Source organism: Vitis vinifera, chromosome 14 (genome assembly GCF_030704535.1).
Source record: "Vitis vinifera cultivar Pinot Noir 40024 chromosome 14, ASM3070453v1".
NCBI classification, from domain to species: domain Eukaryota; kingdom Viridiplantae; phylum Streptophyta; class Magnoliopsida; order Vitales; family Vitaceae; genus Vitis; species Vitis vinifera.
The window spans coordinates 3,295,113-3,307,545 of record NC_081818.1 but is presented as its reverse complement, the minus strand read 5'-3'; the positions used below and the strand labels follow the sequence as shown (position 1 = coordinate 3,307,545).

Here is a 12,433-nt window from a genome sequence, read left to right as displayed (position 1 = left end):
TCCATATCATCACATGGATTTACATATACTTATTTCAGAGCTTGGATTCAAAGTGGCACTTATTCTGACCACTAAATCACATCTTAAACATTTGACTATTTTTGTCCTATATTTTAAGTGCGTGGTAGTGATTTGAGAAAATATTTATAACATTCCTAATATTTAAAAAATAAAAACTTTTAAATGTTAGAAATGTTAAAGACGTTTCCTAAAATCATTATCGAACGAACTCTTATCTTTTAATTTTTCTTTTAAATGTATTTACTAGAATTTACATCTTCAAACTATGACTTTAATATGAATTTTAAAACCATATCTTAAAACTATATAATTTAGCATGTGTTTCAAGATCATGTTTTGAAAGTACAACTTCTACTTTTTTTACAAACTATTTAAATTTAAATTTTTTAAATTAGGAAAATATTAAGGTACGGTATTTATAACCAATTTATAATCTCTATGATTAAAATGTATATCTTTAATAAAATCTAAATCATTGGATGAGAACATAAATATGTAACATTATAAATAAATAATATCATAACAAATGAGATTTCATTAAATACTTCTTTTATTTTGAATTGAATGGAATGTCGGTAGGAATGATAAATAAGAAGATCGGTGAGTCAGATATTTGATCAAATTTGTTTCCAAGTGAAGCATGAAACCATGAAAATAAATTGCAAAGTAGGTGTTGTGATTGGTTTTTCCATAAAGTTCATCTTATACCTATGAAATATGAATGCCCATGACCTACATTTTATCAATTAAAATGGTCAATTTGACCCAAAATTCCTCCTTTCACATGTACCTTCTTTCCAAATTTGTCGTTATACATGGTAAATGCCACACAACATTACATCATAGTTTCATGTGGGGTGGGTACCCTACAATTAAAGCCATGCCGCTCATCTTTGGTCACCCATCCCTCTCATGGGGCCCAATTACTTATCTCTTTCCAAGACTGGTCACACTCAGACCCATCAGACCATCAAGCTTCATCACTAAATAGTCCTCTCCTACCCTCGTGGATTATTCAACCATGGCTTCCTTGCCACAAGCCCACTTATTTTCTCTCATTTTGCTCTCTCTCACATCATTCTCCATCTCCCAAACACCCTTAATCCACCCTAATGCTCTTGTTCTTCCCCTCACTAAACATGCCTCAACTCTCCAATATGTCACCATTATCAGCCAAAGGACACCCCTAGTGCCCTTGAACGTTATTGTGGATCTTGGTGGCCAGTTTCTATGGGTTGGTTGTGGCTCCAATTATGTCTCGTCTTCCTACCGCCCGGCTCAATGCCACTCGAGCCAGTGCTTCTTAGCCCATGGTCCCAAAAGTTGTGACCATTGCCTGTCTAGGGGTAGACCCAAGTGTAACAATGGGACATGCATTTTGTTCTCAGAAAATGTGTTTACTAGCAAAGTCTCAGCTGGGGACCTCAGTGAGGATGTGCTCAGTCTCCAATCCACAGATGGCCTAAACCCTAGAAGTGCGGTGGCTATTCCCCATTTTCTATTCTCATGTGCCCCAGAGGTTCTCTTACAAGGCCTTGCTGGTGGGGCTGAAGGAATTGCAGGCCTCGGCCATGGCAGAATTGGGCTGCCTACACTGCTCTCCTCTGCACTCAACTTCACCAGAAAATTCGCCGTCTGCCTTCCTCCAACCACAACCTCAAGTGGGGTTATCTTTTTTGGCGATGGGCCTTATGCTTTGCTCCCGGGCATTGATGTATCCAAGCTACTCATCTACACTCCTCTTATCAAAAACCCTAGAAGCGTGGCCACTAGGGTTTATGTCACTGAACCTTTGCCTTCATATGAGTATTTCATCAGGGTTAAGTCGATTCAAATCAATGGAAAACAAGTACCATTGGATTCATCACTGTTAGCTATCAACAAGAACGGCATTGGTGGGACAAAGATCAGCACTGTAAATCCCTACACTCTGCTACAAACCTCCATATACAATTCCTTCACCAAGCTTTTTCTGCAAGAGGCCATGGCACATAATGTTACTAGGGTTTCTCCGGTAGCGCCATTCGATGTTTGTTTTAGCACAAAAAACACCAATGGAGCTTTTTCTACTCCTGCCATTCCTGTTATTGATCTTGTGTTGCAGAATAAGAAGGTGTTTTGGAGGATTTTTGAGACCAATTCCATGGTGCTGGTGGGTGATGATGTTGCTTGCCTAGGGTTTTTGGATGGTGGGTTGAACCAAAGGACTTCAATTGTGATTGGAGGGCACCAATTGGAGGATAATCTTCTGCAGTTTGATCTTGAATCATCAAGGTTGGGGTTTACTTCTTCACTGCTGTTAAGGGAGACCAGTTGTGCCAATTTTAATTTTACATCTAGCCTTTGATATTTGATTAAGTACTTATTTAATTTTAAGTAAGAAACAAGTTCAATTTCCATGGTGGCAACCTTCAAAATGCGAATCTCCAAAAACAAATAATAAAAGAGCTTGTAATTTTTAAGAAATGTGATATGTATATTAAGTCCAAATCATATAAGCTTAAAGTTTTAGGTTAAAACCATCTTTTCGTAATTTGCATGTTTATTTCACGGGGTATCGGTTTTACAATTCGTTTAGATTTTCCGACCCATGGTTATAGGATTCAACAGTAATCACAACTTCTAACCAGGCTTAAAGGGTAGAGAGAACAGACCCACATCGAAAAAGGATAGAGAGAAATTCCAAAATGAAACTTCATAAACGGTGACCCTTCATGATTTGAAAAAAAAAAAAACAAACTGATCAATTTTTCTGCTTTAAGATTAAGATCCAACATGGTTTCCAAGACCAAGCTAGCCGAAGGTGGAAAAGTGTCCTGCAAATTTTAGGGGTTCCCCACTTTGCAGTGCCTGCTATACTCAATAGAGCTTTCATGTACAAATAGCAGAAGATAGCAATGAATGGCCTGCAACAATTGAATACTTGATGGACCACTCTCACATTTGCTTCTCTGCAGTCTACACTCACGGAGGTAGATTACGGGTTTGAAGCCCAATCTTGGATCAAATTAGACCGTTTGATCATAAAAATTGACTGTTTTGACCCTTTTTTTAAAAACTTGCATTAAATATGAACTGTTTTTTTCCATTGTCTCGTATTATCCTGATGTGAAAATGAAGTTTCAATGGACAATTACGACTTTATTTTTGAACTGATGTATCGATTCATGGGGCCCAATGACTCTTTATTTATGGTAACAAATCTCAATCTATCATGGGTGTGGACATACACAAGATTGTACTTTTTTCTCCTAATAAAAAAGTTTAATGGAATAATTTCTGAATCCTAACAAATTATTCGGAATAGATGGTGTCACATGGTCATCTCAGATTTTATTATTTTATATCAAATTTGATCTTAATGTTTTGTATTTTATTCTTATTATTTGGTGCTTTGATATAATTTGTGTATATTTAATCTCATTTATTTATATATCTTACAATTTTCTTTAATTTTAAAATTTTATTTAAAAATTGACGTCTCGAACATTAAATTTAACTTAATATATATTTGTATTGTCATCTAATAACTTAAAACCTTACAATTCTTTAATAATTTATATTTTTAAATAAAAAATATTATATTTTTGTTAATTTTTAAATATTTTCTTTTAGAAACTTAAAAACATTATCTCAATAAATTTTTTGTTTTGGAAAAAAAATATAAAAGTTGATAACTTGGTATGAATACACTAATCCCATCATATTTTTAGTCTTTTTCTTTGAAAAATAAATGACAGAACTAATTGACATTGTTAGATTAAAAAAAAACAAAAGAAAGAAAGAAAGAGTGAATTGAATAACATTAGCTTTTCAGATTAGAATATGAGAACAAAAATTTTAAAAATGAAAAGGTTAATCTGATGACATTTTAAAACTTTTTCTTAAAAAAAGAAAAGAAAAAGCTAAGAACCAAACTTTAAAACAAAAAGAAAAAAAAAATTACTCAATTTTTGGGCTTAATTTCATTCCATTTCCTTATAATTTTGAGTAAATACATCTAGTTTTCATTAATTTGAAAATTCATCAAATACCACTTATATCATTTTTATTTGTTATTTCCACTCACTTCTCATTTCATTAAAAATAATAAAATTTAATGAAATTTCAAACAAATAAGAGTCAGGTGTTTTCAATTAAAATCCGAGGAGAAGTAAATGAAATAAACCATTATTATTTTCATCATTCAAGAGAAAAAATAAAAAAAAAATATAGCACCAATCACATTAGTCTTTTCTCTCATATATACATAATGGGATAAATTAATAGTTTTCTTTTAGGATGAATGAGAAGAAGATTTGAGAAAATAAGTGTGGCACTTTTCAACCACATTGGTAAAGGTAGAAGCATACGACAATTGGATGGCTAGAATTGCCTTCAAGTGAGGATTGCCTCATAATTCTAATTTTTGTATAGGTTGCTACGCAAGAAAAAAAATAAAACTTGCAAGTATGAAAAAGTCTTTCTCTAAGGCTTATAAGTACTCTAAATTGGAAGAAGACATGGTGAACTCCTAACTTAAGGTTATACTAGCCACCGACTACAAAGAAAAAAGACAATTGATGAGATTGGGTGCATCTCAATGAGGCAAACGAGCACGTATTATGAGAATCGATGGGGTGTGCATAGAGTCAAAGCAACAAATGGAAATATAAGCTTGACATTAGCTAATTGGATGTACCTTATATACAAGCATTTAACAATTATGTAAACTTCAAATTGTTAATGGCCCCTTTAGGCTAAAGGAGATCTTTTGAACCATGACAAGAATCAATATTGTGAGTATCATAGACTGCATAGACATAGAATGCATAAGCTTGAAGCACGTAATAAAAATGCATGTGAAAATGTGTGAGTTATGCTAGTTCCTTGCCATCCTTAGCGATGGAGTTCGATAAGCACAACAACTTGATAACCTCTCTAATGACAATGTGTATGAAAGATTAGGGCATGTTGTTTCAATCATACATAGTGGAAATCTACCAACTTGGAGTAGGTTGACCAATTTAGAGTCAACATTTGACTAGTTAACATACGCTTAGGTGGTAGCAAAGGTTTGGCTTTTACACAAGCAAGTGGTTGAGAAATGTCAAAACCATATAACGAGCATTGGTGGTAACCTTGTTATCGTAAATTGTGAAGTGCAACATATTTTGGTTGATCTAGACAACTTAGTTGATATCTGATTCATAAACACTTTTATAAGAATAGGGTTACCTTCCAACCAGTTGACTTCAATAACAAGTTCCCTTGCAAGTTTAATGGGTGCTTTGTTAGTCCAATAAGTGAAGTGATATTTCTAGCATTACACTTACAATTATTATGGTAAAGTTCCTTGTAGTGTATGTTACTTTTATTTATAATATGATCTTGGGATGAAGTTTAATTCATCCAATAAAGGCAAAATTGGACAAAGTTGAATTAAATTTTGAAGTTGATTTAACATCATCCCATTAAAGAAAATCAATTACATTTCAATACCCTATGTCATTAACAATGAGACGAAACTCAGGTGTGTGACCTACTATTTACTATATGCAGATTCTTTATGAACTGATGTATGTAATCCAATAAGGTAGTAGTATCACCTATATATCAAGATTACTTCACCAATCATTGAGTTATAATTCCCACTTTTTATGTGATAAATTAGTATACTCTATCTCTAAGGAATATATGTCAAATTTCTACTAAAAGAAATGTTATGGTCATGGTTTTCTAGATTGCATATCCTCTAGATCATCCAAGAAGACACATTGTCTCAAACATATGAGATATCATAGTATTTTTATTAAGAATACATGTTATCACCAGTTTCTATCAATAATGACCCAATCCATAGGGATGTATGACCACTTTAGGGTTTCACCTATAAGTCAAAACCTCATGTTGACTTTGACACAAACTCAATATCCTTTTAAGATTGAGAGTCCATACAACATAATAACTCGGTGAATCATGACAATTGATAGTCTTACGTCATGATTCACCGTAAATCATTTTCAATGTGTAATCATATATATTAGTGCACTCATCATGAGAAATTAATCCTAATATTCAAGATAAATCATCCATTTAATTAAGAGGTATTATAGTCTTTATTGGATTGCTCAAATCTATAAACTGATTATGAACCAATTATCAACTTACAAGGAACTATCCCTATGACAATCAAAGACTCTAGTAGACAAAGTCTTCATAAAGGGATCAACAAGTTCTTCGTAGAAGCAAGATCTTCTCCACAACCACATCTTCTTTCATTACTATCTCACGTATCAAGTAATACTTCCTCTCAATATGTTTACCCTTCTAGTGGTTCCTTAGTTTTTTAAATTGTATCACCGCCTCACTGTTATTACAAAACAATGTCAGGGACGATACAACCAAGGGTACTATCCTAAGCTCCATTAAAAACTTCCGAAGCCAACGACTTCCTCTATTACCTTATAAGCAATAGCATACTCAATTTCCATAGTGGAATGAACGTAATACGAGATTGTTTTACACTTCTCCAACTAACAATCCCACCACCTACAATTGACACAAACTCAAAAGTAAGCTTGCAAGAGTCTTTATCATATTCAAATTAAGTTTGAATTTATATACCTAATGATAGAGACCTTGGATTTCTCCATTCTCAAACCTTAGATTGTATAGGTACATGCAAATCTACCCTAAGCTTCTTTAAAAACTAATCCAAACGAAAGCATGACTTTTAAAACCATTTAGATTAACAAAACTAAGGAAAAAAACATTCATACATGGGTTTGGATGTTCCTAGATCAATTTATTGCATTGAAATAGATGTCTAAATACTTTGGAAGTCTCATACAACCAAAGTCTTCCACCCAATGACTCAAACTACAACCTTGGCACTCTAAATAGTGAACTTTGGAAGGGAATATGCCTTGGCTCTCTCTCTCTCTCTCTCTCTCTATGGATGTGGAAGATGACAATCAAAAGCCTTGGAAACCTTAACCCTTATAGGTATTTATAGGATTCCTTTACTAGGCTTAAGTGACTTAAGCCCACCAAGGCTTTGATCACTTTTAATCTAACCTAAAATAGGTTCTAATTGATTAATTAACCACACATGGTCATCTAATTAATTAATTAATTAACCCAATCCAAAGACCTTATTCACTATTTCCTATGCAGTCTTACGTAATTACCAAAATGCCTTTACACACAAGCGTAAACCTAGGGCTAATCCAACTCTCACAAAATATGTCATCATGGTATATGAGATCAAAATGGAAACCACTAAGACCCACAAGAGTATTGATTCCAATACTCTATGTAAATAACAATGAGACAAAACTTGAGTATATGACCTACTATCCATTGCATGCAGATTGTCCATGAACTAGTGTTCATAATCTAACAAGGTAATGTTATCATCTATCACTTTTCCAATTAAGTTACAAATCTCGCTTATTATATGATCAATTGACATACTCTAGCTCCACGAAGTCTATGTTAAATTTTCACTAAAAAAAATGTTATGGTCATTGTCTTTTAGATCACATATAATTTGGATCACCCAATGAGACACACTATCTCAATTTCATGAGATATCATGGTACCTCTATTGAGAATATCTGTTGTCACCAGCTTCCATCAACAGTGACCTAATCCATAGGAATATGTGACCACCCTAAGGTTTCACTTATAAGTCAAAACCTCCTATTAACTTTGGTACATGCTCATATAAGATATTATCTATTACAAAAAGATTAATAATTGAAGTAAATTCATTTCAAGCATAGTTGGCATCCTAATTTCCTTCCATGTTAGTACTAGCACATTCAGTGGTTACCTTTTCCCAAACTTCACCCTCAACCTTTGGAAAAGGGGATATGATTTACTTTACTTGACATTCTTCATAGTTGATGTTATACCTTAGGTCCTTAGATTTAACAAATTGTTGTTAGAGATGATAATGAATAAGTCTCACAACTTAAGAATTTCTTCTTCTTTTTTATGTTCAAACTTGGTGGAAGAGTTTGCTAAGTCATTTTGTGATTTCTCGTTTTCTCTTAGCATTTCCAAAGATTGCTTGAGTAAATCCATGTATTTCTTCTTCAAGAATTCGATTTTTCCTTTCAATTTTCCTTATTTACTTTGCAAACTTCTTTAAACTTACTCAATAGGGCTTTCTTCTCACCTACCAACTTATCCTTGGTTTGACACTTAGTTTTCATGTTCTATTATTTTTTGACACTTGATAACAAATATCACTAGGATCTATAAAAACTGTGAAACCAAGGTTTAGTTAATTTTGATTTTGATGATAACAAAACAAGGTTTAAAACTAATGATTATATTTCAAGTGTGATTAGGCAAGACGATCTCCAAAGTGGCAATCACAAAGACAAATCAAGCCAAGGAGAAATCATGAAGAAGAAGACCACCTCAAAGAGAAGTGTTTTTCAAGATCCAAGCTTCATAAGATCTCTTTGTAAGGTTGTTGGTGCACTAGGATTTTCATGCATTACATTCTTTACTTATGCACCAAAATCATCCAAAAGTTATTTTGTTTTAAATATTTTAAAATTTGGATAATTTCATGTTTTCAACTAAAACCTTGTGTTAAATGTTTTTCAAACTTGTTTTAAAATGTTTTAAGTTGAAAAAGTTGGTTGTTGAGCTAAAAAATGGCTCAACCGGTTGAACCGGGTGAGGAACCGGTCGATCACAAGCTCAACCGGTCGAGGTCTGGGTCAACCCACAGCTCAACTGGTCGAGGCCCGCGTAAACCCCCAACTCAACCGATCGAGGGTGCAAAAAACTTTCTCTTTCTTCCAGAACGGTTGTTCAAAATGTCAAGGTTGAACCTCAACCGGTTGAGGTTCGGTCGAGGTCCAATTGAGGCTCAACGGTCACCTGCCAAACATTAAATGCTAACGGAGCGTCAACCGGTCGACCCCTAACTCGACCGGTTGAACCCCCAAACGGTTAGTTTGGCTTTTCTCTTCTATAAAAAGGCTCCAATCTTCATTGTTTAATGAGCTTAACCTTCCCAAACCTTTCTTGAATATATTTGAGCCTTGAAAAAGTGTTTTTGAATGCACCATTGTTCTAAAACTTGCATATTCTTAGTGCACATTTCAATCCTAGTTTTCTTGTATCAATTGAGCTTAAAGTTTTTGTACTAGGATTTTTGTGAGATCACTCATTTGTAAATCCTTGAGAGGAAATTGTTCAAGAGTGAGATATCTCTTGAGAAGTGTAAAGGGTGCTTGGAGCCAAAAGTCCAAGAGGGTGAATTGGAACCATAATCCAATTGTATTGCTTGAAGGCTTGGTTTGGAAGCCTTGAATTAGTGGAACCTCAAGCTCGGGATTGAAGCTAGAGAAGAGTGGATGTAGGTCGGGTTGCGCCGAACCACTATAAACTCTTATATTTGCATTCTCTCTTCCCTACTCTTTAATTTATATGCAATTGTCTTTATATTGCTTATTATGTACTTACATATAATTGTCTCTTACATTCACATAGTTTAAATTTGCAAAAAGAGACCATCACCCTATTCACCTCCCCCCCTCCTCTAGAGTGATTATCATAGGTTGGATTAACCTAATATTCCTAACAAGAACCATTCCTTCAAGACATGATATGTTATATAGAGAAAATTTTATGCAAAAATTTAAGTCAATAGAAAATATCATGTTGGTGTCTCCCCAAAGCCTATGCTCATAATTAACGGTTCATCATTTTTTCAATTCCTCTTTGCCATCATTTTTTAGGGATATATGCCTCAAAACTTCCTTTTGCAAGGATAAACCCAAGATGGTTTTAGATAAATCCTCCAACCTAGAGTCACCATGAGTGATCTCCTCCCTAGTGGCCCTTAAGTAAGGTAAATTATCCTTTATTTGAGCTCTTTATGGGAGAAAATAGGTTTGATGGTCACTGGTCAACAATCTTTATGAGGTTGGAGGAAAATGACATACGAACGACTTCATCTAAAGTTCTAATTGGATCAATCCCTGCAAGTTTTTTCTTGTTAGGTACCTTATTGCTCAAACACCCACTTGAACTCCCAACTACCTGCATTTAGCAAGATCAAAGGGCATGGTTGGACATTTTTCAATCATCAATGACTAAAAAAAAAAAAAAAATTCATCTCCAATAGGTTAGTGTCTTTCATTGGTGTAATGTAATCTAGTTGCCTCATAACTCCAAATTTTGATAAGCATTATTTTCTATGATGAAAAGGTTGTTTCAAAACTTGCAAAGTTAGCAAAATGAAACTATTTGGGAGCTTTGTCAATCCACTTCCTTTCAAGGAACAAGCTTTCTCCTTTTTAGCTTTCTCAAAAGCCTTACAAGTACTTTGATATTGTCATTATTCACTTTCATCTATTAAGTTCGTTGGTGTCATAAAATTAAAGGAACAAAAGAAAGAACACTACCAAGAGAAAAATTGACGGAAGATATTTTTATCTAAGAAAGATTATACTTTGTATTTCTAGAAGACAAAAGGTTATTCTTCCTAATATTAAATTCCTTTATCTTTTTCAATCAAATACTCTTAATATTAAATCATATAGGGGGTGTTTGGTACACGGGAATAGGGAGTGGGAATAGACATCTCATTCATTTTCTCCCTTATTCCTATGTTTGGATAAATGTTAAGAAGGCGGAAATGAAATAAAAAATTATTCCGGCAGAAATCAAATCCAACTTATGAGTCGGATTTGCATTCATTAAAAGTAGGTGGTATTCTGATTCATTAAACCTATTTGATAATATAAAATAACCTAAATTACTATTTTACCCTCTTATCTTGTTCTTTAAACTCGATGTTTATCTTCTTTGTAAAGGTAGAGATCCATTCATCATCCACTTCTTATCTTCTTTGCAAAGCTAGAGACCCACTCATCATCCAATTCTATGCAACAAGTGATTCTTCCAAATTGAATCAATTAAACCTTCCACGATATTTTTAAAAAAAAAAAAATCAATTTCTAATTTATAGGGTTTTGGATGTTCATTTTGATTGTTGGATCTAGGATTCGTTATTGTTTGCTGCAACTAGGTTCTGAAAACTCCCTTCTACATCTTCGATCAGGTTTACCTTATTTTCTCTTTCTTCTTCTACTTCTTTATATGTGTTTCTTCTTCTCTATAAATCGATTAATTTTTTTTTATTAATTTATGTTTGGAATCTTTGATGTTTCTTTATCTTGTATTAATGGAAACTAGAGAGAAAAATTGAAATGGTTGGAAAAAGATTTTTTGATTTCACGTGTTTACAATATTGAAAATTTTTAATGGTTAGGAAAAAAATAAAAAGAAAAAAACAAACAAAAACAAAACTTTTGTTCAATTTAGATGAAGATCTCAAGGTTGAATGGACAAAACAACTTCTTCAAACCCCATAAATCTCCATGTTGCATCCTTGTTGATTTATTGTCTTTAGGTTGGATTGATAGAAATTTTAGGTTGGATTTTGTTTCATCAATTTCCTATGAACTTTTTTATTGATTTGATGACTTAATTTTGGAGGATATACTAGTTGTAGATTTTAGTAGATATGATACTTATATTGAGAACTAGAATGAAGTTTGTGTTTTTTTATTTCCTTTTTTGTAAATAAGAAATAAGTATTTGGTAGCTTTGACAATTTATATGTTCTTATATTTTTTTTCTTTTTTTTTTCTTAGTAAAATATAATTCTATAGCTTTTTTTGCATGACAAATTATTTAAAATTTTGATAAAAAAAACGAATATTTAAAATTTTTTAAGGTTATGGATTTTATCGGATATGATACTTGTTGAAAATTAGAATAAATTTGAATTCTTTTATTTCCTCTTTTGAAAATAGGAAAAACATTTGCTAGCTTTGAGAATTTAAATATTATAATAAATAATTTTTTTTTGAAAAATATAATTTTATAACTACTTAAGCATGACAAATTATTCAAATTTTTAATAAAAATAATAATTGAATATTTGTGCATTAGGGTTATTCGATTTTTTATGGTTAACTTTTTATTTATTGAGTATATATATATTTTTTGGTCTTATTATTTAATAACAAAAAACCTTTCAAATTTTATTTTTTTAAAATAAAAAAATATTTTAAATTATATGTAAGGATATTATTATAAATTTATTTTTTTTTCATTTCCATTCCTATTATTATCAAACATTGGAATGGAAACAAATAATCATTCCAATCTTGTATTCCTAAGTTCATCCAAATGCTAGAAATGGAATCATCAAATTCATTCCATTCCACTAAGAAATAGGAAAGGAAACAAAATATTATTTCCATTCCCTATTCCGACATACCAAACACCCCCATAAGGTATTGAATCCAAAAAATCATAATGCAATAAATAGAGTAATATGATAAAATATATAACTAAAATACCCTTGATTTTACATAAAATTACAATA

The 12,433-nt window shown here is 32.5% G+C and overlaps 1 protein-coding gene across 1 annotated transcript; it reads left to right on the top strand.

The window, feature by feature from the left end:
• Nucleotides 1-1,020: 1,020 nt before the first annotated feature.
• Nucleotides 1,021-2,405, top strand: LOC100247787 (probable aspartic proteinase GIP2). The gene has a single exon (XM_002284832.5). The coding sequence runs from the start codon at nt 1,043-1,045 to the stop codon at nt 2,366-2,368; it is 1,326 nt and encodes a 441-aa protein (XP_002284868.1). The 5' UTR covers nt 1,021-1,042; the 3' UTR covers nt 2,369-2,405.
• The last annotated feature ends 10,028 nt before the right edge of the window (nt 2,406-12,433 follow it).

What these genes read in the sequence shown, in the direction of transcription:
- LOC100247787 (XM_002284832.5), top strand. Translation starts at nt 1,043, where the DNA reads ATGGCTTCCTTGCCACAAGCCCACTTATTTTCTCTCATTTTGCTCTCT.